General features: G+C 47.5%; 1 protein-coding gene across 1 annotated transcript; it reads right to left on the reverse strand.

Annotated features, from left to right (window-relative positions):
- Positions 1–3,706: 3,706 nt before the first annotated feature.
- LOC140720448 (uncharacterized) lies at positions 3,707–15,175 on the reverse strand. Its single transcript, XM_073035301.1, has 5 exons — positions 15,067–15,175; positions 8,745–8,945; positions 4,801–4,943; positions 4,324–4,385; positions 3,707–3,962 (listed from the first exon to the last, which is right to left on the reverse strand). The coding sequence occupies exons 1-5, from the start codon at positions 15,173–15,175 to the stop codon at positions 3,773–3,775; spliced, it is 705 nt and encodes a 234-aa protein (XP_072891402.1). The 3' UTR covers positions 3,707–3,772.
- Between the last annotated feature and the right edge of the window lie 12,524 nt (positions 15,176–27,699).

Genomic DNA, 27,699 nt, shown 5'->3' on the forward strand with positions numbered 1-27,699 from the left:
TTCTTTCCGCTCTATCGTAAGATGTTTCTAACGTGGATATGAAATAACAGCGGTCTTCATTTCTGATCCAGTCCTGGGAACATGCATGCTCTGGAAATCAGGAGCAAGAAAAGTGAATTCCCAGCCCACCGTCCCATCACACACTCCCGCGGTCAGAGACAGAGTGAAATCACACCATTTCATCACAAGCTCCGATGGTCAAGCACTGTGAGAAGCTCACTTTACACTCTCAGGTTACTCATACAAGGGGTCAATCACAGAGTGATGATACAACCACCCGATGTCACTCAATTATTCTCAGACTCATATTCAAGTCGCATCACGCACATCCGGGTTGATACACTAGGTGTCGCTCCCTCCTCACCGTCCCATCACAGACTCCCTAAGTCAGCACAGACTGAAACACCCTCCACACCGTCGCATGACACTCTACCTGGGTCTGTCACAGAGTAAATCTCTCTCCAGATCGTCCCATCACACACTCCCGGGTTCAGCCACAGAGTGATTCTCTCTCCACATCGGCCCATCACACTCTCCCGGGGTCAGACACAGAGTGAATCTCCCTCCACATCGGCCCATCACACACTCTCTAAGTCAGCAGAGACTGAATCACCCTCCACACCATCCCATGACATTCTCCCTGGGTCAGTCACAGAGTGAATCTCCCCCCAAAGTCACATCACAGAGTCCAGGGGTCAGACACAACGTGAGTCTCTCTCCGGATCGTCCCATAACACACTCCCTTGGTCAGACAGAGAGTGAATCTCTCTCCAGATCGTCCCCTCACCCACTCCCGGGTTCAGTCACGGAGTACGTCTCCCTGTAAATATTCCCGTAACACACTACCAGGTTTGACACTGAGTGAAGTTCCCCTCCACGCCATCCCAGCACCCACTCCCGGGATCAGACAATGAGTGAGGCTCCGGGATACCGTCCCTTCAGACACTTCCGGGACCAGACAATGAGTGAGGCTCCGGGATACCGTCGCTTATGACACTCCCTGGGTGAGACACAGATGAAAACTTCTTATCCCTCTGCAATGTGAAGAGTAGCAGGAGATGGTGGGATTGAGTTTGATGTTTTAACTCACCTTTTCTGCTGGTCAGCAGTTGACAGATTTGAGTCTTCTCTTTGGTCAGAGTCCTGTACTTAATTTCGAGGTCTGTGATCTTTTGACGGAGATCGGTTTGTGTTTCATTCAGATCGGAGAGATGGGTGTTCAGGACGGAGTTTTCATTTTCGATGACGAGCAATTTGTTTTCCTGCTCCCGCAATTCCTGGTGGTCTCGGTCGCAGGTAATCAGGGAGTGACGAATCTGTGATACTGAGAGTGATAGTGAGTCGTGTGTCGGTGTCACGGTCAGTGGCGTGTAGCTGTCACAGTGAATCGTGTGTCGGTGTCATGGTTAGTGGCGTGTAGTTATCACTGTGAGTGGCGTGTCAGTGTTACGTTCAGTAACGAGTTGGTGTCACACTGGGGCGTTGTTGGCTTTACTGTGAGCGACGTGTCGGCGTCACGCTAATTGTCCTGTCGGTGTCACCATCAGGGCATTTTCGGCGTCACGGCGTGGGGCGCGTCGCTGTCGCGGTTTCTGGAGTGTCGTTCACAATGCGGATCGTGTCGGTGTTATGGTGACGGGTCTCTCGATCTAACGGTGTGGGATCTGACAGTGTAAAGACATAAGAAATAGGAGCAGGAGTCGGCCATATGGCCGTCCAGCCTGCTCCTCCTTTCAATAAGATCACGGCTGATCTGGCCATGGACTCATCTCCACCTACCTGCCTTTTCTCCATAAAAATTAATTCCACAACTATGCAAAAAATCTATCCAAGCTTGTCTTAAATACACTTACTGAGGGAACCCCCACTGCTTTATTGGGCAGAGAATTCCACAGATTCATCGCAGTGCAGTTCCTCCTCATCGCCGTCCTTTATACAGAAACTTGAGGCGATGTCCCTTAGTTCCTGTCTCACCGACCAGTTGGAACAGCTTTCCTGCCGCTATCCTTTCTAACCCTTTCCTAATTTTATATGATTATATAAGAGCTGCTCTATTTCAGCGAGCATAGTCCCAGCCTCCCCCTCATCTCTGGAATCAACCTGCTGAACTTCATCGGCACCGCCTCCAAAGCCAGATTGCCCTTCCTCAACTATGGAGACAAGAACTGCACCCAGTACTCCAGGTGCGGCTTCACCAGTACCCCGTACAGTTACAGCAGAACTTCCCTGCCCTTAAATTCAATCCCTCCAGCAATGAAGATCAATATACTATTTGCCTTCTTGTTTGCCTGTTACACCTGTAAAACAACCTTTTGCGATTCGTGCACAAGCACTCCGAAGTCCCGCTGCACAGCATCATGCTGCAGTTCCATGTCTCTCTTCCAAAGCGGAAGGCCTCCAAATGACCAACATTGAACTCCATCTGCCACTCCCTTGCCCACTCATTTAACCTGTCTGTATCTCTCTGCAGACTCTCCGTATCTTCTGTAGAATTCCCTTTACATTTCGTTCAATTTAGTATCATCAGTAAACTTAGATTCACAACACTCGATCCCCTGTTCCAGATCTTTAACGATCAGTTGCGGACCCAGCACTTGCTCCTCCCATACATTGCTCACCACTGATTTCCAACCAGAGTAATACTCCTGTATCCCAACTGTCGCTTTAGTTAACAGATCCTGTATCCATGCTAATACATCGCCCGAAACCCCGCATCTTATTGATCGGATTTTATGTGGCACCTTATCGAACACTTCCTGGGTAGCCAAGTAAACAACGCCCATCCCTTCCCTCCATTCACCGCGCTCGTTTCATGCTCAAAGATGTTTGTCAAACAAGATCTCCCTTTCCTGAACACATGCTGCGTCTGCTGAATGGGTCATTCGTACCATCGCGGAGGAGCTACAGGAGCCTGCCGACCCGCACTCAACGATTTAAAACAAATTACTTCCCTTCCACCCTCAGATTACTAAACGCTTCCCAAATCCATGAGCACACTCGATATTGCCCTATTTGCTGTGTTTATTAATTTTTGGAACTTGCATTAAATTTACACATTTGCCCAGTACTGATTGTGCAAATGATCAACTCTCAGATGGTATGAGTCACAGACAATAAATCAGATGTTGATTCCGGTTACAAACAAGCGGTACAGATAGACAGGACATGTGGCACGCTGGTCTACACTGAGTACAGGAGTCGGGAGGTCACAGTGCAGTTGCACAAAACATCGGCGAGGCCACTCCCGGAGTACTGTGTTCAGTTCTGGTCGCCCTACTGTTGGAAAGATGAGCTGGAAAGGGAGCAGGGTGACATTTACGATGTTGCCGGGATTAGAGCGGCTGAGTTGTGGACACCGGCGTGAGGAGTTTATTCTTTGGGGAGCACGGGTGACATTAAAGAGGTGTATAAAACCCCGTGGGGCATAGATAGAGTGAATGCACACAGTTTTTTTTTTACCCGAGGGTGGGGAGTCTGTGATCCAGAATACACAGGAGTGAGGTGAGAGTGGGTAGAGATAAGGAAAAGAGATAGCAGAGAAGGAGGTTTGGAGACCGGTGCGCGGGGGCGAGAGAGAAGATTGGGATAGATGGCGAGAAAGAAGGAGATTGGTGGGGATAGAGGAATGTAGGAGAGTGTTGGGGGGAAGGGGATGCGAGTGGTGGAGGAGAATGGTTGGGGGATGGACAGAGTGGGTGAAGAGGGAATGTGAGGATGTGGTGGATAAGAGTGAGGAAGAGAGACGGGGGAGGAAAACTGATTTTAATGTTACTCAAGTTGGCCCTGGGGGCTGTTGACAGAGGTCCTTGATATTTTCAGGAATACCCGTGCACCAACGTGCAGACTTATCGCAGATGAAACGGTATTGACCATTGCAAAGGTTCCTCCAGCTGAACGAGTGGCAGGTACCGCAGACGGACCTTCCATTGTCATTCTTGTACATAAGACTAGAAGCCGCTTCCCTGTCAGAGAAGGTTAAACAGTTTCAACAGGGACAAACCAGCTCCAGGAATTCACCCGAGACAGTCACGAAATTAATCACACTCCGTCGCATTATCCACACAGCCCTGTGTCGATCCCCAAACTAATCCCCCTGACCCACTTTATCCCCAGTTGGATGCCACTGCCCCACAGCCCTGTAACAGAATCCAATCCACTATAGTGACCCCGTCACTTCCCACAGTCCCACACAGTCATCAAACATCTCCCAGGCCCACTCCCTCCTCCCACAAACCTACTTCTGTCCGTAATCTAATCCCATTTTCACCCATCAGGACAATGTCATTCCCCATTTCCCACCCCAGGGATCAGTCCAAATCTCACCCGGTCTCGCATTTTCCAATCCGGTAACGCACGTTTCGGACAAGAAAACCGAAAACAAAACTCTGTAAAATTAAATGCTTATCATTAATTTCGAGGATCGAAACGTATTTACGGGAGATCGTGATGGGACCGTGTGGAGGGAGATTCACTCTGTGTCTGTCCCCGGGAGTGTGTGATGGGACGGTGTGGAGGGAGATTCACTCTGTGTCTGACCCCGGGAGTGTGCGATGTGACGGTGTTCACGGAGATTCACTCTGTGTCTGAACCCGGGAGTGTGTGATGGGTCGGTGTGGAGGGAGATTCACTCTGTGTCTGACCCCGGGAGTCTGTGATGGGACGGTGTGGAGGGAGATTCACTCTGTGTCTGACCCCGGGAGTGTGTGATGGGAGGAAATTGTGTATTTCCACTCTGTCTGACCCCGGGGGTGTGTGATGAATCCTGCGTTACTGTGGATCTTCTCGTGCTATGACACATACCGCTTCATCCCTTGAATTGATTTCGAGCAGCCTTGAATGACGCTTTGAACATTCTTGCACCGCTCTGGGGAAAGTTGTTTCAAAAGTGGATACGTAATAACACCGGCCTTTCTTCCTGATCCAGTCCTCGGAACAAGTTTGCTCTGGAAATCAGGGACAAGGAACTGTGACACACAGACTGAATTTCCCTTCACACCTTCCCTTCACACACACCTGGCGTGACACACAGAGTGAATTTCACGCCTTGCAGTCTTATCACGCACACCTCAAGTCAGGAACACAGTGACTCTCCTCCCACACCCTCCCATCGCACATTAACCGGGATCGGTCACAGTGACGTTTCCTCCAAACCATCCATCACACTCTCCCAGGGTCCGGACAGAGTGAATCTCGTACCAGGCTGTCCTATCCACACAGCCGGGGAGAGACACAGAATGTGGTTCCGTCCACAACGTCCCAACACAGATTCACAGGATCAGGTACAGAGTGAAGCTCCCTCTTCTTCATCCATCACAGACTCTTCAGTCAGGCACAGACTGAGGCTACCTCTACACCCTCCCTGATACACTCACCGAGTCAGACACAAAGTGATGCCTGACTGACTTTGCACGCTCCACCCCATCCATCACACACTCGGTGTGTCAGAAACAGAGCGATGCTCCCTCTATACCAGGGGTGTCAAACTAATTGTAGGTCACGGGCCGGATTGAGCAAAATGCAGCTTCATGCGGACCGGATCAGTCGGACGCGTGCGAACGCAGCTTTCGTTGCCTCCGTTTTTTCAGCCTGCTCTCATGTGTCTCAGTCTCTGCTATAACTACAAAGAGTTTCACTTTACAAATTCCGTTTCTTATGAAGAAGACTGCCGAGCAAGACTGCCGAATAAACACTAACAACCCTGAAAACCTGGTACCTGAATAAACTCAGCCTTAGCCATATCATACGCCATAGGCGCTTCGATTACTGGGGCCAGCTTTAATAGTAATTAGATATTATCTCGCGGGCCAAAGATAATTCCACCGCGGGCCGGATTTGGCCCGCGGGCCTTGAGTTTGACATATATGCTCTACACCATCCCAGCACTGCGCCTCATCACACAGCCGCTGGGTCGGACCCAGACTGATGTTCCCTTCACACTCTCCCATCACACATCCCAGGGGTCAGACACTGAGTGAAGCTCTCTCTCTCTCTCTCTCTCTCTCTCTCTCTCTCTCTCTCTCTCTCTCTCTCTCTCTCTCTCTCTCTCTCTCTCTCTCTCTCTCTCTCTCTCTCTCTCTCTCTCTCTCTCTCGCTCCACGGCATCATCAGACACTCATGGGTTAGACTGCACGCTGCTCACTGTCAAATCACACGCTCTTGCGGACAGACACAGAGTGAAGCTCCCTCCACACCGTCCCATCACACACTCCCGGGGTCAGACACAGAATGAAGCTCCCTCCACACCGTCCCATCACACATTGTCGGAGTGAGACACAGAGTTAACCTTCTGCCCCAGTGTTCAATCGCACACGCCAGGGATCAGACACAGGGTAGCTCCTCCAGCACGATCCGATTACTGACACCCGGAGAAAGTGAAGCTCTTTCTCACTCTCCCATGACGCTGGCGCAGGGTCAAAAACAGTGTGCACCGCCCACACCGTCTCATCACACTCTCGCGGGATCAGACACAGAGTGAATCTTCGTCCACACAGTCCCATCACACATTCCCGAAATGAGACACGCAAGTGAACTACCTCGGCACCGTCCCATCACAGGATCCCGGTGTCAGCAGTAGAGTGAAGGTCCCTGCAGGACATTCAAGCACACACTTCCTGATGGGTCACACACATTTTGGGTTCCATCCACGATGTCCCGTTACACACTTTAGGGGACAGTCGAAGAATGAAACGCTTGTCTAAAGTCCCATCATACTCTCCGATGTCAGACACAGAGTAATGCTCCTTCTACACTGTCCCATCACACACGACAAGGTCAGTCTCAAACAGAAGCTTTCTCTGCACCACACTATCAGACACTCCTTGGGTCAAACATGGAGTGAAGATCCCTGCACAATCTGGCATCTCACATTCCTGCAGACAAACACAGTGTGGACCTGCCTCCACACTACCCCATTGCACACGCCCGTGAACAGATAGGAAATGAAACACTCTCGGTATTAACCCACCTCATACGTCCATCGTCAGCCTCAGTATGAAGCTCCTTCTGCCCAGTAACATCACACAACACAAGGGTCAGAAAACGAGAGAAGCTCCCTCCGCACCGTCCTGTCACACACCACTGTTTTGAGACACAGAGCGGAACACCATCCAGGTACGCGTCACCGTTCCGGGTGTCAGAAACACGCGCGTCAGTCAAACACGCACCCATACACCCCCCTTCCCGACATAGCTTCCTATCACACACACACTGTGTCAAACACAAGGACCAATCATGCACAAATGGGGTGAGACACAGATTTAAGCTCCCTGCTCACCGTCCGATCACTCACTCACACGGTGAGACGCAGATTGTCTCTCTCCGCGGACCCATCGCAGACTCCCGGGTTCAGAGTTGGAGCGAAGCTCCCTGCACACTGCCTTTCATACACACCCGGCGTCAGACGTGGGGTGAAGCTCCCGTCCACATTGTCCCATCACACACTGCCGGAGGCAGACACCCTCACAAACGCTCCCTCAACAAACGCTCGTCACGCACTGCTGGGTCAGAGACCGAGTGAATCTCTCTCTCCATGGCCTCATCACACATTCCAGCGGTCAGACACGGAGTGAAGGTTCCTGCACACAGTCCTGTCATACTCTTCCGGGGTCAGATTCTGGGTGTTTCTCCTTCCCCAACGTCTCATAACACACTCCCGGCGTCCGGCACAGAGTGAAGACCCTCCAGACCGCCCCTCACTACCTCCGTGGATCAGAGAAAAGAAATTAGATCCCTACACGAAGTCCAATCACACGCAGTCTTGATCAGACACAATGTGAATCTTTCTCTCCACGGCACCATCACACACTCCAACGGTCAAACACGGAAAAAACTCCCGAAGCACACACGACAAATGTCAGAGGCAGAGTTATTCTCCGTCTACAGCTTGTCAACACACCACAGAGCAAAGTGTCAGACACAGAGTGAAGCTGCCTTCACTTGGTCCCATCACACACTCCAGAGACTAACACAGTGTGAATCTCCCTCCTTACGTCCGATCACACACTTCCTGGGCAGGCACAGAGAGAAGATCTCTCTGAACCGTCCCATTACACGCCCCCCCCCCCATGTCCTCTCACAAAGCGAAGTTCCGTGGAACACCCTCCCAATGGCACACTTATGGTGCCAGAATCCCTCTGCAATATCCAATCACACAATCCGGAGTCACATAGAACGATCGTCGCTCTACACTGTCGCATCACACACTCCCCGAATCAGACACAGACTGAAGCTGTTTCTCCACGATCCCATCACTCATTCCTAGGTTCAGACACAGAGTGAAACCTTCGTTGCACCGTCCCGTCACACACTCCCGGATTCAGAGTGAAGCTCTCTCCCCACGGTTCCATAACCCACTTCAGGGGTCAGACATGGAGTACATCTGTCTAGGCAATGCCCCATCACAGACTGCCGCCGTCAGACACAGAGTGAAGCTGGATCCATACTGTCCCATCAGACATTCCCGGAGTGAGACATCGAGTAAAGCTGTAATGTTACGTCTCACAATCTCGTGGTCAGACACAGAGTGAATCCACCTCCACAACGTCCCATCACACTCTCCTGGATTCAGTGATAGAGTGAAACTTCCTCCACGCAGCCCATCACACACTCGCCGGGTCAAACACAGAGTGAATCACCCTCCATACCAACTCTTCACTCTTTCCCGATTTCAAGCACAGAGTGACGCTTTCTCTCTCCATGCCTGCCCTGTGATGTGGAGCGGGTGAAAGATGGGGATGATGCCTCACCTCTTCTGCTGGTCAACAATTCACAGATTTGAGCCTTGGTTTCGTTGACAGATCTGTACTTCGTTTCCATCTCAGTGAACTGGTGACGGAGATCACTGTGCATTCGTTTAAGATCGGACAGATTAGAGTTGAGCGCAGAAAGCTTGGATTGAAGGGTTGAGTTTTGGTCGGAGGTAACCTTAGGCTGACGAATCTGTGACACTGAGAGAGATGGTGCAGGATGTTTAGCGTTTACAGTAACACGTGAGTCAGCGTCACGCTACCGAACGGGTCACAGAGAGTGTTGTGTCAGTGTCACGGTGAAGGGTGTCACAGTGAAGGATGTGCTGGTGGCACAGTGAGACGTGTTGGTGCCACCTTGAGGGGCGTGTCTGTGTCACGCTGAGGGGTATATCAATGTCCCGGTGAAGGTTTTGTTGCTGTTACCATGGGTGTCTGCGTCAGTTTCGTGCGGGGCATGATAGAGCTGCAGTGAGGGAGGTGTCAGTGTCACTGTGACAGGAGTTCCTGTGCCCCGGCGGGAGGTGTACCGGGTCACAATGAAGTGTATCTCGATGTCCAGGCGAGGAAAATGTCAGAGTGAGGGGCCTTGTGTTGTCACCGTGGGTGGAGTATCTGTGTCACGGTGTGGCGTGTGCTGGTCTCACAGACAGGGGTGTGTCTGTGTCACGGTAAGGGATATGTCCTGGCCACGGTTTGTGTGAGAGGGTCACGCTGAGGTGTGTGATGTTGTCACAAAGAGTACTATGGCGGTGTCATTGTCAATTTTGGTGTTGGTATCACGTTCATGGGTTTGCCTGTGTCAAGGTGAGGTGCGGGTAATTGCCTCAGTGAGCGGTGCATTTGTGTAATGTTGAGGGGCGATACCGTCACGGTATGGGGTGTTACAGTGACTTCTGAGTCTTTGTCACGATGCGGGGCGGAGCGGATCACATTGAGGAGCGTGAAGATGTCACGGTGTACGGTACCTCAGTGTCACGTTGAAGAGCGTGTCGGTGTCACTGTGAGGTGTGTTTCGGTGTCCCATTGAGGAGTTTATCAGTAACAGCGGCAGGGGGATGTCGATGTTACTGAAGGGTACCATGCGGTCAGTGTGACTGCCGTGTGCGTGTCACGGCGATGGTCGTGTTAGTGTCGCGGATAGGAGTGTATCTGTGTCACGTTGAAGGTCGTGACTGTGCTACAGTATCGGCATTGTTGAAGTTATGGTGAATGGCGTGTCGGTGTCAGGGCGAGTCTGGATTGTGTTACTGGAAAGGCCGTGTTTATATCACGGTTACTGTGTGTCCGTCTTATGGAACATAGAACATAGAATAATACAGTACAATTCTTTCGGCCCACAATGTTTTGTCGACGCTTAAACCAAGCGTCCCATATAAACCCCCATTTCAAGTTCCTCCATATACCTGTCAAGTAGTCTCTTAAATTAAACTAGTCTCTCTGCTTCCATCACTGACTCAGGCAGTGCATTCCACGCGCCAGCCACACTCTGAGTGAAAATCCTTGCTCTGATATCCCCCTTGAACTTCCCACCCCTTACCATAAAGCCATATCTTTTTGTATGCAGCAGTGGTGCCCCTGGGAAGAGCTGGCTGTACATTCTATCTATTCCTCTTAATATCTTGTATACCTCTATCATGTCTCCTCTCATCCTCATTCTCTCCAAAGTGTAAAGCCCTAACTCTCTTAATCTCTGTTTATAATGCATACTCTCTAAACCAGCCAGCATCCTGGTAAATCTCCTCTGTACCCTTTCCAATGCTTCCACATCCTTCCTCCAGTGAAGGGACCAGAACTGGACACAGTACTCCAAGTGTGGCCTAACCAGAGTTTTATGGAGCAGCATCATTACATCGCGTCTCTTAAACTCTGTCCCTCGACTTATGAAAGCTAACAGTCCATAAGCTTTCTTAACTACCCTATCTACCTGTGAGGCAACTTTCAGGGATCTGCGGACATGTACCCCCAGATCCCTCGGCTCCTCCACAGTGCCAGTTATCCTGCCATTTACATTGTACTCTGCCTTAGAGTTTGTCTTTCCAACCTGTACCACCTCACACTTCTCCGAGAGGAACTGCATCCGCCGCTTCTCATCCCACTTCCGCATCTTGTCAATGTCTCTCTGCAATCTTTGACAATCCTCCACACGATCCACAACACCACAAACCTTCGTGTCGTTTGAAAACTTGCCAACCCAGACTTCTACCCCCACTACAGGTCGTTAATCAAATTCAGGAAAAGTAGGTGTCCCAGAACCGATCTTTTTGGGAAACCACCAGTAACAGCCCTCCAATCCGAATGTACTCCCCCCACCACGACCCTCTGCTTTCTTCAGGCAAGTCAATTCTGAATCCTCCTGGCCGAACTTCCCTGGATCCCATGCCTTCTGTCTTTCTGAATAAGCTTACCGCGTGGAACCTTATCAAATGTAGGTTCCGGTAAGTTTTGTTTCGTTAGTTTAGAGTAGAGAGAATACCAGGTAGGATGCTGGAATGCTCTTCTTGCAGGATGGGGGAAGTCAGGGAGAACTCCGCTGTCCCTGACAACGACACCTGCAGGAAGTGCATCCAGTTCCAACTCCTAACAAATCGAGTTACGGAACTGGAGCAGGAGCTGGATTACCTTCGGATCATTCCCGAGAATGAGGAGATTATAGATAGTAGTTTCAGGGAGGTAGTTACGGCAAAGAAGCAGGTCACAGGTAATTGGGTTATCGTCAGGCGAGGAAGGGGGGAAGGGCAGACAGAGCAGAGATACCCTGTGGCCATTCCCCTCAACAACATGTATACAGATTTGGATGCTGTTGGGAGGGATGACTTACCTGGGACAAGCTGCGGTTGCCGGATCTCTGGCACTGAGTCTGGTTCTGCAGGGCAGAAGGGAGGGGACAGATGAGGAGAGCGGTAGTGATAGGGGACTCGATAGTCAGAGGTACAGACCGGAGGGTCTGTAGTCCTGACGGAGACTCCCAGATGGTTTGTTGCCTCCCGGGTGCCAGGGTCAGGGATTTCTCTAATGGAGTGCACAGCATTCTGAAATGGAAGGATGAGCAGCCAGATGCCATGGTTCTCCTCGGTACAAATGACGTAGGAAGAAAGAGTGAGGAGCTCCTGAAGAGTGAGTATGGAGAGTTCGGTAGGAGGTTAAAAAGCAGGACCTCGAGAGTAGTGATCTCAAGATTACTTCCTGTGCCACGTGCCAGTGAGGGTAAGTGTAAGATGATCTGGAGGATGAACACGTGGTTGAGGAACTGGTATGGGGGCAGGGTTTCAGATTTTTGGATCTTTGGGATCTCCTCTGAGCAGGTGGGACCTGTACAATAGAGAAGGGTTACACCTGAACTACAGGGGGACCCATATCCTTGCAGGAAGGTTTGCTAGTGCAATGGCGGATGGTTTAAATTAGATTTGCAAGGGGATGGGAACCAGAGTGCCAGTGCAGATAGTGGAGCCGGGAGTGAAAATATATGATGTTAAAAGTTCATGCAAAGTCAGAAATAGAAGAGCTGTGTGTGGTGGTAATAATCTTCTGCGGTTTGCCTATTTAAAAGCGAGGAGTATTTTGAGGAAGGCAGACGACCTGAGGGCGTGGATTAACACATGGAATTATGACTTCATAGCCATTAGAGAACCTTGTCTATAGGAGGAGCAGGACTAGCAGCTTCATGTTCCAGGGATACGAATTTTCAGAGGTGGTAGAGATAAAGGGTTGAAGGGTGTGTGTTGGAATTGCTAGTCAAGGAAAATGTTACAGTAGTGCTCAGGCAGGATAGATTAGAGGGCTTGTCTACCGAGGTCATCTGGGTGGAACTGAGAAACAGGAATGGTATGACCACATTAATGGGATTGTATTTCACAACACGCAATAGTCAGCGAGAATTGAAGCTGCAAAACTGCAGAGAGATAGCAGACAACTTCAGGAAACATAAAGTTGTGATAGTAAGAGATTTCAATTTTCCACATATTGTTGGGGCTCCCATACTGACTGGTCAGATTTTGTAAAATGTGATCAGGAAATTTTTCTAAATCAATATATAGAGGTACCAACTAGATAGGATGCAATAGTAGATTTCCTATAAGGAAACGAGTTAGGACAAGTGACGGGAGTGTGTGTCGGGGAACACTTCGGGTCTAATGATCATAACACCATTATTTTCAACTTGGCCATGGATAAAGATAGATCAGGTCTTCGGGTTGATGTACTAAACTGGAAAAAGCGGAAATTTGAAGAAATGAGAAAGGATCGAAAAAGCGTGGATTGGAAATCTGATAAAGAAGAAGAAAGAGATGAATGAAAGTTATAGGCAACAAGGAGCAACTAAGGTGCTTGAGGAGTATAAAATTGAGGGATAAAATTGGTCCTCTTGAAGAGCAGAGCATTCAGCTATGTATGGAACCAAAATAAATGGGGGAGATTTTAACTGGTTTTTTTTAGCATCTCTATTTACTAAGGAATTGCAAGGAGCCTCTGGAAATAAGGCAAACAAATAGTGAGGTCACAGAACCTCAACAGTTAAAGAGGAGTATGGGCTTGCTGTCTTGAAGCAAATCAGAGTAGATAAATTCCCGTGAGCAGACAGAGTATTCCCTTGGTCCTTGAAGGAGAGTAGTGTTGAAATTTCTGGGGCCCTGGCAGATATATAAAAAAGTTGGTATCGACGGGTGAGGTGCTGGAGGATTGGAGGGTACCTCATGTTGTTCCGTTGTTTAAAAAAAAACTGTAAATGTAATCCGGGAAATTATAGGCCGGTATGTGCGACGTCAGTAGTAGGTAACCAATTGGAAGGAGAACTAAGAGATATGATCTACAGACTGTAACTTATTAGGCAGAGACAACATGGCTTTGTGCGTGGTAGGTCATGTTTAACCAATCTATTAAAATTTTTCGAGGAGGTTACCAGGAAAGTGGATGAAGGGAAGGCAGAGGATGTTGTATACATGGACTTCAGTAAGGCCTTTAACAAGGTCCCGCAAGAGAGGTTAATTAGGAAGATTCAGTCGCTAGGTATTTATGGTGAGGTAGTAAATTGGATTAGACATTGGCTCAATGGAAGAAGCCAGAGAGTAGTAGTGGAGGATTGGTTCTCTGAGTGGAGGCCTGTGACTAGTGGTGTGCCAGAGGAATCAGTTCTGTGTCCATTGTTATTTGTCATCTATATTAATGATCTGGATGATAATGTGGTGAATTGGATCAGCAAATAATACAAAGATTGGAGGTGTAGTGGACAGTGAGGAAGATTTTGAAAGCTTGCAGAGGGAATTGGACCAGCTGGAAAAGTGGGATGACGAATGGAAGATGGAGTTTAATGCAGACAAGTGTGAGGCATTGCACTTTGGAAGGAAAAACCAAGGTTGAACATACAAGGTAAATGGTAGGACACTGAGGAGTGCAGTAGATCAGGGGGATCTGTGAATACAGATGAATAATTTTCTAAAAGTGGCGTCACAGGTAGATAGGGTCGTAAACAGAGCTTTCGGCACTTTGACCTTTATAAATCAAAGGATTGAGAATAAGAGTTGGAATGTTATGGCGAGGTTTTATAAGACATTGATGAGGCCGAATTTGAGTGTTCCATTTAGTTTTGGTCACCTAATTAGAGGAAGGATATTAATAAGGTTGAAAGAGCGCAGAGAAGGTGTACAAGGATGTTGCCGGGACTTGAGAAACTGAGTTACAGAGGAAGGTTGAATAGATTATGACTTTATTCCCTGGAGCGTGAAGAATGAGGGGAGATTTGATAGAGGTGTATAAAATTATGATAGGTATAGATAGAGTGAATGCAAGCAAGCTTTTTCAACTGAGTTTACGGGAGACAAAAAGAAACGAAGGACATGGGTTAAGGGTGAAGGGCTAAAAGTTTAAAGGGCACATTAGTGGGGGCTTCTTCACACAGTGTGTAGTGGGAGTGTGGAATGAGCCGCCATTTAATGTGGTGAATGCAGGCTTACTTTTATCATTTATGAAAAGCTTGGACTGGTACATGGATGAGAGGTGTGTGGAGGGATATGGTCTAGCTGCAGGTCAGTGGGACGAGGCAGTAAAAATAGGTCTGAAGAGCTAAAGAGCCTGCTTCTGTGCTGTAATGTTCTATGGTTGGCAGTTGTGTGTCGGTATCACTTTGAGCGATGTGTTGGTGGGGGCTGTGTCGGGGTCACGGTGAGGTATGTGTCATAGTACTTATAAGTGGCCCGTCAGTACCACAGTGAGGGGTGTCTTGGTATCACAGTGAAGGTGTTTCGGGGTAATGTTGGTAATGTGTCACTGTTACAATAGCCTTTCTTATTCTCTGCGGTTTGGTCGTTGCGACCGGTGTTAAACTCACCATGAATCCTCCAGCAGATACCCGTGATAATGAGGGTCGCTGTTAAAACGCAGATAAGCCATATGCTTGAGTCTGATCGGTCTCGCCGTGCGGGTCGTTCACTGCCCATGCCGTCTGTGGAAAAAAAAATCGGTTCGTGACTTTGTTCATCGTCATTTTCCCTGATCTAATCCACCGCTGCTGTGTATAAATTATACTGTCTATTCCAGGCAGCGCCCCGGTGAATTTCTTCTGCATTCTCTCCGAAGACCCCCACACTCTTCCCGTAAAGAGGCGACAAGAAACTAGTTTGTGGACTCGGAAACTGGAGACTCTGTCCCAATTCCCGTCGCTCGTTTCCTCGGCTCTCCTCACCATTCACAATGTGTGTATCCCAGCAGTGTACACCCGAGTCCCAATTCCCGTCGCTCGTTTCCTCGGCTCTCCGCACCATTCACAATGTGTGTATCCCAGCAGTCTACACCGAAGTCCCAATTCCCGTCGCTCGTTTCCTCGGCTCTCCTCACCATTCACAATGTGTGTATCCCAGCAGTGTACACCCGAGTCCCAATTCCCGTCGCTCGTTTCCTCGGCTCTCCTCACCATTCACAATGTGTGTATCCCAGCAGTGTACACCCGAGTCCCAATTCCCTTCGCTCGTTTCCTCGGCTCTCCTCACCATTCACAATGTGTGTATCCCAGCAGTGTACACCCGAGTCCCAATTCCCGTCGCTCGTTTCCTCGGCTCTCCTCACCATTCACAATGTGTGTATCCCAGCAGTGTACACCCGAGTCCCAATTCCCGTCGCTCGTTTCCGGGGCTCTCCTCACCATTCACAATGTGTGTATCCCAGCAGTCTACACCCAAGTCCCAATTCCCGTCGCTCGTTTCCTCGGCTCTCCTCACCATTCACAATGTGTGTATCCCAGCAGGGTACACACAAGTCCCAATTCCCGTCGCTCGTTTCCTCGGCTCTCCTCACCATTCACAATGTGTGTATCCCAGCAGTCTACACCGAAGTTCCAATTCCCGTCGCTCGTTTCCTCGGCTCTCCTCTCCATTCACAATGTTTGTATCCCAGCAGTGTACACCCAAGTCCCAATTCCCTTCGCTCGTTTCCTCGGCTCTCCTCACCATTCACAATGTGTGTACCCCAGCAGAGTAGTACCCAAGTCCCAATTCCCGTCGCTCGTTTCCTCGGCTCTCCTCACCATTCACAATGTGTGTATCCCAGCAGTCTACACCGAAGTCCCAATTCCCGTCGCTCGTTTCCTCGGCTCTCCTCACCATTCACAATGTTTGTATCCCAGCAGTGTACACCCAAGTCGCTCTCTCCTTCAACATTTCCCACCATTGACGGTCAGGGCCTTTCCCTTGGACACTGTTAAATGGCGCTTGGGCTTCAAATTACCAGCTATACCTCTGCAAGAAAATAGCCTCTCCCAATACACTAATTGCCCAGGAATTTGGCCACAAGTATATTCTGCCCTGGCTGCTTAACCCCTTTCAGCTTCTTGACTATCACGCTGTTTCCTCTGTCCTACACGGTGGGTCTAACTGCTTCCAATATGCCCTCCTTATCATCCCCTTAGCTTCCCGAATGACCCTGAGTTCATCCAGTTCCAGTTCCAGCTCCTTAACCCCGAGTGTTAGAAGCTGCATCCGGATGCACTTCTGACAGGTGAAGTCGTCAGAGACACTGGAGGTCTCCCTGCCGTCCCACGTCCTGCAAGAGGAGCATTCAACGCTCCAGCCAGCCATTGCCTACTAGTCTAACTGTGCAATTCTTAAGATGGAAACAATAAATGAAACGAAAGCAAATCTCTCAACAGTTTCGTGCTTTCTCTCACTCAGGACTTTCCTCCTTGAAGCACCAAAGCGGTATATAATCGCCACGATGACACTGCCCACTCCAACAGTGCCCTCTCCGCTTGCACCCGCCATTTAATTGCACTTGCTAATGGATCCCATACCCTGAGTGGTTGCTGTTTAAACGCTGACACTTCCGTGAATCGCTGCTATTTAATGGCCACTCGCCGACACGTGTGAGTGACATTTACCTGACTCCTTCTCTTTGCTTGGAGACACTGAAATCACCTGTCTCTCTCACTCAGACACGGGGGGAGGGGGTTCTCACTCCAAACACACGGGGGGGGGGGGTGGTCTCACTCCATGCCACCCAATCACACAGTTCCCTGGTGAATCTCCTTCCACATTGTCCCATGACACTTTTCCGGGTACAGACACAGAGAGAAGCTCCTTCTTTCCCGTCGCGAACACCCACCCGGGGTCAGAGAAGAACTGAAGCTCACTACATGCAGCCCCATCACACGCATCTGGAGTTAGATACTGAGTGAAGCTCTCTCCACAAAGTCGTATCAGGCACTGCCAGAGGTCAACCACTGGGGGGTGCTCCAACCACAAAATCTCAAAACAGGCTGTTGGGTTCAGTTGTTTTGTGAAGTCGATAACCTTCCCCCAGCTCCACGGATGGGGTGCGGGGTACAGAGGTCGAAATGAGTGCAGAGCGCTTTGCTGGAAGGGGTGGTGAGATTACAGCCAATGGAGATTACAACCAATGGGTGAAACCGCATGATCGGCCTGCGCACACAGAGCAGTGGAGAGATTCAGAACCGGGAAATCGATATTCGGGCGGAAAGAGCGAGGTGTGACAACAGACGTGATCTCTCCCACTCCCTCATTACAGTTCCTTCTGAATACATGGAGGGGCATAGGGAAGGTGTGGGATGACGGAAAGAGGCCGAGTGTAGGAGAGATTGGGGTGTGTAACGCATACCAGGAAAGATATGGGAGTGGGAATACGCTCGAGGATACAGAGGTTAGTTAGTAAGGAGACGGGAAGGGTACGGGAGGGACCGAAAGGAGTGTGTCAGTATTATGAGTGTGTCGGACTATCGGTGTCACAAAGAAGGACGTGTCAGTTTCACGGCGAGGCTGTGTCGGTGTCGAGTGGGACCTGTGTCAGTCCCTTGGCACTCCTCACCATTCACGGTGTGTGTACCCCAGACTTGTACACCAAAGTCCCTCTCTCCTTCAACACTTCCCACTATTCAGAGCATAGGCCATTCACCTGAACACTGAGATGAAACTGCGCTAGGGATCTAAATTACCAAGTTCACCATTTACAGAGAAAAAAAACTTGTCCAAATCCACACGTTCAGATCCATTCCGATCCAAGGTAAAATTGGCCTTGTTCCTATTTAGAATCCAAACCCGATGACCGGACCTCTCCTTTTTCATAACTACCTTGAGACGAATGGTATTTTAATTAATGGATTAAAGATGTTCCCCTGCATAAACCTCTAACACCCTTGTATTCCCAGTATCCTCAGTATTCTCAAGAGGGAGGGTGAGCAGCCAGATGTCTTGGACCGTGTAGGGACCAATGAAGTGAATAGGAAGGAGGACGATGTCCTGCAAAAAGAGTTTAAGTAGTTTGGTGCAAAGTTGAAGGGCAGGATCTCCAGGGTGGCAATCTCAGTATTGCGAACCGTGTCACGTGCCAGTGAGGCTATAAATAGGAAGATAATGCAGCTAAAAACGTGGCTAAGGAGTTACTGCAGGAGGGAGGGCTTCATGTTTCTGGATAATTGGGCATGGTTCCAGGGAGAGGAGGGACCTGTTCAGACGGGACGATTCGCACCTGAACTGGAGGGGGACTAATAGAATCATAGAACCACGGAACATTACAGCATAGAAACAGGCCTTCTGGCCCTTCTTCGCTGTGCCGAACCATTTTTATCTGCCTCGTCCCACTGATCAGCAACTGGGCTGTATCCCTCCATACACCTCCCATCCATGTAGCTGTCCAAGTTCATTTTTTTAATTAAATGTTAACAGTAAATGCATTTACCACTTCATCTGATAACTCAGTCCACACTCCCACTACTCTCTGTGTGAAGAAGTCCCCTCCCTTAATGTTCCCTTGAAACTTTTCCCCCTTCACCCTTAACCCATGTCCTCAGTTTTTCCTCTCCCCTAGACTCAGTGGAAAAAGGCCTGCTTGCATTAACTCTATCTATACCCATCATAATTTTATACATCTCTATCAAAACTCCCCTAATTCCTCTGCGCTCCAGGCTATGAAGTCCTCACCTATCCAACCTTTCTCTGTAACTCACTTTCTCAAGTCCCGGCAACATCTTTGTAAACCTTCTCTGCACTCTTTCAACCTTATTAATATCCTTCCAGTAATTCGGTGACCAGAACTGCACACAATACTCCAATTTCGGTCTCACCAATGACTTATATAACCTCAGCATAACATTCCAACTCTTATACTCAATAGTTTGATTTATAAAGGCCAATGTACCAAAAGCTTTCTTTACTAATCTATCGACATGTGATGCCACTTTTGGGGGATTTTGTATCTGAATTCCTGGATCCCTCTGTTCTACTGCGCTCCTCAGTGCCCTACCATTTACCTTGTCTGTTCCAGCTCGTTTTTCCTTCCGAAGTGCAATACCTCACGCTTGTCTGTATTAAACTCCATCGTACTCTATCAGCACTGTACGAAAGTAATGTGACAAATGTTCAGGGCGTATTTGCGTAGAGTTCTGCATAGGTGCATTCCAATGAGAAAGCGAAAGGTTGGAATGGTACAGGAACCGTGGTGTACAAAGGCTACTATACATCTAATGAAGAAGTAAAGAAGGCTTTACGAGAGGTTCAAAACACTACTTGATGACAAAGATCTAAAAGATTATACAGCTAGCAGGAAGGAGCTTAAGAAAGAAATTAGGAGAGCCAGAAGGGACTATAAGAATGCTTTGGAGGATAGGATTAATGTAAATCGCAGGGCATTATATAAGTATGTGAAGAATGTACCATCAATGGGGTGGGAGGGATTCCGGAGGATTGGAGAGTTGCGGATGTTTTTCCTTTATTTTGGAAATGGAGTAGAGATAGCCCTGGAACTTACAGACCAATGAATAGTACTTCAGTGGTTGATAAGTTGACGGAAAAGATCCTGAGAGGCTGGATTTATGAACATTTGTAGAAGCATATTATGATTAATCTGATCAGTGAGTCATAAGGATTTGTGAAAGGCAGGTCGTGCCTTCCAGACTGATTGAATATTTATCGGGATGTGACTTAAAAAATTGATGAAGGTAGTGCAGTAGATGTAGTGTATATTGATTTCACCGAGAATTTGATAAGTTACCCATAAAAGGCTTATAGAGAAGGTAAGGAGGCATGGGTCCCGAGGGGGCATTGCTTTGTGGATCCAGAACTGGCTTGCCCACGGAAGGCAAAGAGAGGTTGTGGAAGGGTCATATTCTGCATGGAGGCCGGTGAACAGTGGAGTTCCTCAGGGATCTGTTCTGGGAGCCCTACTCTTCCTGATTTTATAAAAGACCTGGATGAGAATGTGGAAGTGTGGTTTCTTAAAATTCGGTTGATAGAAGGGTTGTGGCTGTTGTAGATACCCCCAATTTTGACTTCTGTCAGAGCTTACTGCAGGACATTCATAGGATGGAAAAGCGGGCTGTGAAGTGGCAGATGGAGTTCAACCCAGGTAAGTGTGAGGTTGTTCATACTGGTTGTTCATCACCCGGATGAAGCCACGAACCGAACCCTGAATGCATTCCCACTAATTTTTATTTTCTTGTAAGCCCTTTCTTTAGTTTTTACAAGAGCTTTGAGTTCCCTTATCGGCCAAATTTGAATACTTCTTGAGTACTGAGAACTTCTTTATTTTTGGAATACACATGTCCTGCACCTTCCTGATCTTGTCCTAGAAATAAAAGCCATTGCTGCTCTGCTGAGATCCCTTGCAGATGTGGTTGGAGAAAAGGCAGATGAGTTCAACCCGGACAAATAGAAAGATATAGCACACTATTAAAGACAAGACAGTGTCGAAGAGCAGAGGGATCTCACTGTCCGTGTTTTTAGCTCCATGAACGTGGCTCCACAGTTCGCAGATGATATGAGGATAAGTGGAGGGGCAGGTAGTTTTGAGGTTGTAGACAGGCTATAGAAGGACTTAGACAGGGCAAAGTAATGGCAGATGTACTGCTGTGTTGAAAGATACATGGTCATGCTGTTTGGGAGAAAGTAATATGGTTGACTATTTTCTAAATGGAGAGAAAACAGAAAAAAAAAATCGGAGATTCAAGGGGACGAAAGCCCTTTTACAGGATTCCCTAATGGTTAATTTGCAGGTTGAACATAGAAATCTACAGCACATTCCCGGCCCCTCAGCCCACAATGTTGTGCCGATGATGTAACCTTCTCAGGTTGAGTCTGTGGTGAGGAGGGCAAATGCATGTCAGCATTTCTACTCCAATATAAAAGGAAAGGTGTGATGCTGAGACTTTATAAAGCACTGGTGAGGTCTCACGTGGAGTATTGTGAACAGTTTTGGGCCTCTTATCTTAGAAAGATGGTGCTCAAAGTGGAGAGGGTTCAAACGAGGTTCACAAAACTGATTCCCAGATTGAAGGCTGTCATATGAGAAGTGTCTGATATCTCCAGGCCTGCACTCACTGGAAATTAGCAGGAAGAAGTGTGAGCCCATCGAAATCTATTGAGTCTTTAAATGCCTTGATCGAGTGGGTGTTGAGAGGATAGTTTCTATGGTGGGGGAGTCGAAGACCAGAGGACAAGGAATTAGAAGAGTGGCGCGTCCTTTTAGAACAGAGACAAGGAGAAATTACTTTAGCCAGAGAGTGGTGAATCTGTGGATTTATTTGGCACAGACGGCCGTGGAGGCCAAAGCCTTCTTTTTTCATATTTATGGCAGAGGTTCTTGATTGGTCAGGGCTTGAAGGAATACTGGAAGAAGGGAGGGGATTGAGGCTGAGAAGTATATTAGATCAGGCACGAGGAAATGGTGGAGCAGACTAAATGAAACAAATGGTCTAATTCTGCTTCTAAATCCTACGTTCTCATGATGAGTTACTTTGTCTGAATGTGAAAAAAATAAATGCTTTTACCAAGCTGTACTGGCTGAAGACTGAGGTCACGAAGGTCACAGGATAAGATGCAGAGACTGCCTTGCTCGTGCGAGCTGACAGAAGCTAGCAGCATTTCATACCAAGAATGAGGTAGTGTTAACGTTTGTCCAACACTGTCTTAGTAAAAGAAGAACTGACTGCAGACGTGCAGTTCTAATTTTGTGCACCGACCAGAAGCATTTGTAGACTGTCTGATATCCAACAAGTGCTTCTTGAAATCGATCACTGAATATATTTGGCTGTTGGCTATTGCCTAAAATTCACAGTATAAATTTAAGACATAAACTGACATTGGCGGAGTCATAAGACAACCTGATCACCTATTCAATGATTACCCGTACACCGGTGTCTGTGTCTTTATTTCTGTTTGATCCCGGAATAAATTATTTTACAGTCCAATTCGGTAAAACAGGGCAAATCCTTCGGGAGTAATGATGTGGGACACAGGGAGAGATGACCGGCTGATTTGATTGTGTAGGACCCATTTTTTTTGTATTGGTATTTGTAATAAACATAGACATGTCCATTAAGAATATCCCAGATGGTGGATGCCCTAGGAGATGGAAGATTGGGAAAGACGGACATGAACTGTAGTGGTGAGAGAGGGTAAGTGAAGCGGAGATTGGGAGCGTGGAACATCGAAGGGGAGGGAGGTATCAGATGGCGTGAGACGCAGGGAGAATTGTCGGACTGATTTGACCGGGGAAGGTAGATCACGCACGAATAGTAGATGTGAGTTTCATGGAATTTAACAAGGCTTTTAACAAGGTCCAGTTTGCAGACTACATTAGAGGATGATGTGGGACCCGCGATCACCTCTCTGAGCAGTTTGATTGCGTTCTGCTATAGGGCGGTTTGTATGAGAATGTACAAGGAGCTGTTAATATCCTTGCCGAAGAGAGTAATGTTGGTGGCGTTGTCTCTAACTATCCACACGATCAATGTCTCTCATCATTTATACTCCTCTGTCTGGTCACCTCACATCCTCCGTCGCTGCAAGGAGAGAACTCCGAGTTCACTGAAACTATTACTAGACGGCATGATCCCCAATCCGGGCAAAATCCTTGTAAAGCTCCTCTGTGCCATTTCTATCGGTACAAAATCATTCCTGTTGTCAGGTGACCAGAACTGAGCACAGTACCACAAGTAGGGTTTGACCAGTGTGCTATTGGGCTGTAACATTACCTTTCGCTGTTGAACATAATTTGACGGTTGATGATTAACAATGCATCGTATTCTTAAACACAGAGTCAAACAGCGCAGCCGCTCTGAGTGCCTGATGGACTCGGACTCCAAGATCCCTCTGATCGTCCACACTGCAAGGTTTACCATTAGAAATATATTCTGCCATTATATTTGACCAACCCAAATGAACAACCACGCACTTATCAGGGTTGAACGCAATCCGCCTTTTCTCAGCTCGGTTTTGCATCCATAAGATCATAAGACTAAGCGGCAAAAGTCCGCCATTTGGCCCGTCGAGTCATTCCGCCATGTTATCATGAGCTGATCCATTCTCCCATTTAGTCGCACTCCCCCACCTGTTCAGCCTAAACTTTGATGCCCTGGCTACTCGGAGACCTATCAATCTCTGCGTTAAATACACCCAATTATATGGCCTTCACTGCTGCCCGTGGCAACAAATTCTACAGATTTACCACTCTCTGGCTAAAAAAAAAATCTTCACATCTCTGTTCTGAATGGGAGCCCTTCAATCCTTAAGTTATGCCATCTCGCACTAGACTCCGCCACCATGAGAAACAATTTTGCCACATCCACTCTGTCCATGTCTTGTAACATTCGAAATGTTTCTATCAGCTCCCCCCGCATTCTTCTAAACTCATACGAGTACAGTCCAAGAGCGGTCAAACGTTCCTCATAAGTTAGCCGTCTCATTCCCCAAACATTCTACTGAATCTTCTCCAAATGCAGCTCAACTATTCTTAAATAAGAAGCCCAAAACTGCGCACAGTACTCCGTGAGGTCTTGCCAGTGCCTAATAGAGCCTCAACATCAGATCCTTGCTCCTATACTCTATTCCTCTAAAAATGAATGCCAACATTGCATTCGCCTACTTGAACACCGAATCAACCAGCGGGTAACCTTAAGGGTATCCTGAACGAGGACACCCAAGTCCCGTTGCATCTCAGAACTTTGAATATTATCCCCATTTAAATAATAGTCTGCCCATTTACTTCATCTACCAAAGTGCATTGCCATACACTTTCAAACATTGTATTTCATTTGCCACTTCTTTGCCCATTCTCCCAATCTGCCCAAGTCTCTCTGCAGACTCTCTGTTTCCTCAGCACCACCGGCCCTTCCAACTATCTTGGTATCATCAGCAAACTTAGACACAAAGCCATCTATTCCATAATCAAAATCGTTGATATACAACGCAAAAAGAGGCGGCCACAACACGGACCCCAGTGGAATACAACTGGTAACCGGCAGCCAACCAGAATGGGATCCCTTCATTGTCACTCTCTGCTCCCTGCCAATCAACTAACACTCTATCCACGCACGTAACTTCCCCGTAATTCCATAGAACCTTAGAACATTACAGCACAGAAACTGGCCTTTTATCCCTTCTCGGCTGTGCCGAACCATTTTTCTACCTAGTTCCACTGACATGCACCTGGGCCATATCCCTCCAAATCCCTCTCATCTATGTACCTGTCCAAGTTTTTCTTACATGTCAAAAGTGAGCCCGCATTCACCACTTTATCTGGCAGCTCATTCCACACTCCCACCACTCTCTGCGTGAAGAAGCCCCCGCTAATGTTCCCTTTAATTTTTCCCCCTTCAGCCTTAACTCATGACCTCTGTTTTTTTTTTCACCCCAGCCTCAATGGAAAAAAGCTAGCTTGCATTCTCTCTATCTATACCCTCATAATTTTATACACTTCTATCAAATCACCGCTCATTCTCCTACGCTCCATTGAATAAAGTCCTAACCTATTCAACCTTTCTCTGTAACGCAGTTTCTCAAGTCTTGGCAGCATGCTTGTAAACTTTCTCTGCACTCTTTCAAACTTATTAATATCCTTCCTGTAATTCGGTGACCAAAACTGCACGCAATACTCCAAATTCGGTCTCACCAATGTCTTATAAAATCTCACCATTATTTTCCAACTCTTAGACTCAATACTTTGATTTATGAAGATCAATGTACCAACTGCTCTCTTTAAAATCCTATCTGCATGTGATGCCTCTTTTAGGGAATTATGTATCTGTACTTACAGATCGGGCTGTTCTACTGCACTCCTCAGTGTCCTACCATTTACCTTGTATGTTCTACCTTGGTTTGATCTTCCAAAGTGCAGTACCTGACACTTGTCCGCATTAAACTCCATCTGCCATTTTTCAGCCCACTTCTCGTACAGTCCAAATTCCTATGCAAGCTTTGAAAACCTTCCTCACTGTCTAATGCACCTCCAATCTTTGTATCATCAGCAAATTTGCTGATCTAATTTGTCATATTATCATCCAGATCATTGATATAGATGACAAATAAAAATTGACCCAGTACTGATCCCTGTGGTACACCACTAGACGCAGGCCTCCACTCAGAGTAGCAATCCTCCACTACCACTCATTGGCTTCTTCCATTGAGCCAATGTCTAATCCAATTTACTACCTCTCCATGTATACCTAGCGACAGAATCTTCCTAACTAACTTCCCACGCGGGACCTACTCAAACGCCTTACTAAAGTCCATGTATACAACATCCACTGCATTCCATTCATTCGCTTACCTGGTAACTTCCTCGAAAAACTCCTATAGATTGGTTCCATGGGCTAATTCCATGGGCTCTTATCTTGTTTAGCAGCCTCACGTGCGGTTCTGTGACAGAAGCCTTCTCTAATTCCGAATTCCGTAACATCCACTGCATTGACCTTCTCTCGCCTGCTTGAAATTTCCTGTAAACCCAATCGATATTCCGCTTGAATCTCTGACAGCCCTCTACACCATACACAACACCTCCAACATTTGTGTCATCAGCAAACTTACTAACCGATCCTTCCACTTCCTCCTCCAGATCATTTATAAAAGTCATGAAGAGTAAGGGTCAAAGATCAGATCCCTGTGGCACTCCAATGCTGGCCGATCTCCATGCAGTATATGACCCGTCTACAACTAATGTTTACATTCTGTGGGCAAATCAGTTCTAAATCCACAAACAATGTCCTCTTGAATCCCATGCCCCCCTTCTTTCTCAATAAGCCTTGCATGGGGAACCTTATGAAAGCTCTTGCCGAAATCCTGATGCATGACATTTACTACTCTTCCTTCATCAGTGCGTTTAATCACATCCTCAGAAAGTTCAATCAGTCTCGTAAGGCACGTCCTGCCTTGACAAAGTTATGCTGTCTATTGCTTAGCATATTATACCTCTCCGAATGCTCATGAATCCTGCCTCTTAGGATCTTCTCCATCCACTGACCAACCACTGTGGTATGACTCACTGGTCTCTAATTTCCTGGGCTATATATACTGCTTTTCTGGAATAAAGGAACAATATCCGTAACCCACCAATCTTCCCAATCCCCGCCCCTCCCCATTGATGATACAAAGTTCATCGCCAAAGACTCAGCAACCTCTTCTCTTGCCTCCCAGAGTAGCCTTGAATATATCTCATCCGGTCCCGGCGGCTTATCCAACTTCATGCTTTCCAAAGGCTCCAGCATACCCTCTTTCTAAATATCAGCGTGTTTAAGATTTTCGGTCTGCTGCAGTCATCTCCACTATCACCAAGATCATTTTACACAGTGAATACTGAAGCAAAGTATTCATTAAGTACCGCTTCTACATCCTCCGGTTCCATACACACTTTCCCATTGTCACATTTGTTAGGTCCTGTTGCTTCACGTCTTATCATCTTACACTTCACACACTTGTAGAAAGCTTTGGGGTTTTCCTTAATCCTGCCCTCCAAGGCCTTCTCATGGCCCCTTCTGGCTCTCCTAATTACCTTCTTTAGCTCCTTCCTGTAAGCATTATAAACCTCTGGATCTGTAACATTACCTAACTCTCTGAAACTTCTGTAAGCTTTTATTTCTTCCTGACTAGATTTATTACAGCCTTTCGACACCACAGTTCTTGTACCCTACCACACCTTTCCTGTCTCCCCACAACTATTCCCTGAACATTTGCCACATTTCTTCCATACTTTTCCCTAATAAATATGTTGCCCAATTAAGCGTCCATTTTCCTGCCTGATAGCCTCATAGTTGGCCATACACCAATTAATCACTTTTCTAATTGTCTCTCCCTATCTCTCTCCAATGCTATTGTGAAGGAAATAGAATTATAATCACTATCTCCAAAATGCTGTCCCACTGAGATATCTAACGCCTGACCAGGTTGATTTCCCAATACCAAATCAAGTACGGCCTCTCCTCTTGTAGGCTTATCTACATATTGTGTCAAGAGACTTTCCTGAACACACCTTACACACTCCACCCGGTCTAAACCTCTTGTTCTAGGGAGATGCCAATCGATATTTGGGAAATTCATATCTCCCGTCGCGACTACTCTGTTATTATCACACCTTTCCAGGATCTGCTTCCCTATCTGCTCCTCGATATCCCTGCTACTATCGGGCGGCCTATAAAAACACATTAAATTTATTGACCCTTTCCTGTTCCCAAACTTCACCCTAAGAGTCT

Source organism: Hemitrygon akajei, unplaced genomic scaffold, assembly GCF_048418815.1.
Source record: "Hemitrygon akajei unplaced genomic scaffold, sHemAka1.3 Scf000042, whole genome shotgun sequence".
Lineage (NCBI taxonomy): Eukaryota > Metazoa > Chordata > Chondrichthyes > Myliobatiformes > Dasyatidae > Hemitrygon > Hemitrygon akajei.

Excerpts from the sequence above, each read along its gene's own strand:
- LOC140720448 (XM_073035301.1), bottom strand. The coding sequence starts at position 15,175 with ATGGGCAGTGAACGACCCGCACGGCGAGACCGATCAGACTCAAGCATA. Across the intron at positions 8,946-15,066 it reads TATCTGCTGGAGGATTCATG|TGTCACAGATTCGTCAGCCT; the intron begins GTGAGTTTAACA and ends CATCTCTCTCAG. Across the intron at positions 4,944-8,744 it reads ATTGTTGACCAGCAGAAGAG|AGCAAACTTGTTCCGAGGAC; the intron begins GTGAGGCATCAT and ends CCTGATTTCCAG.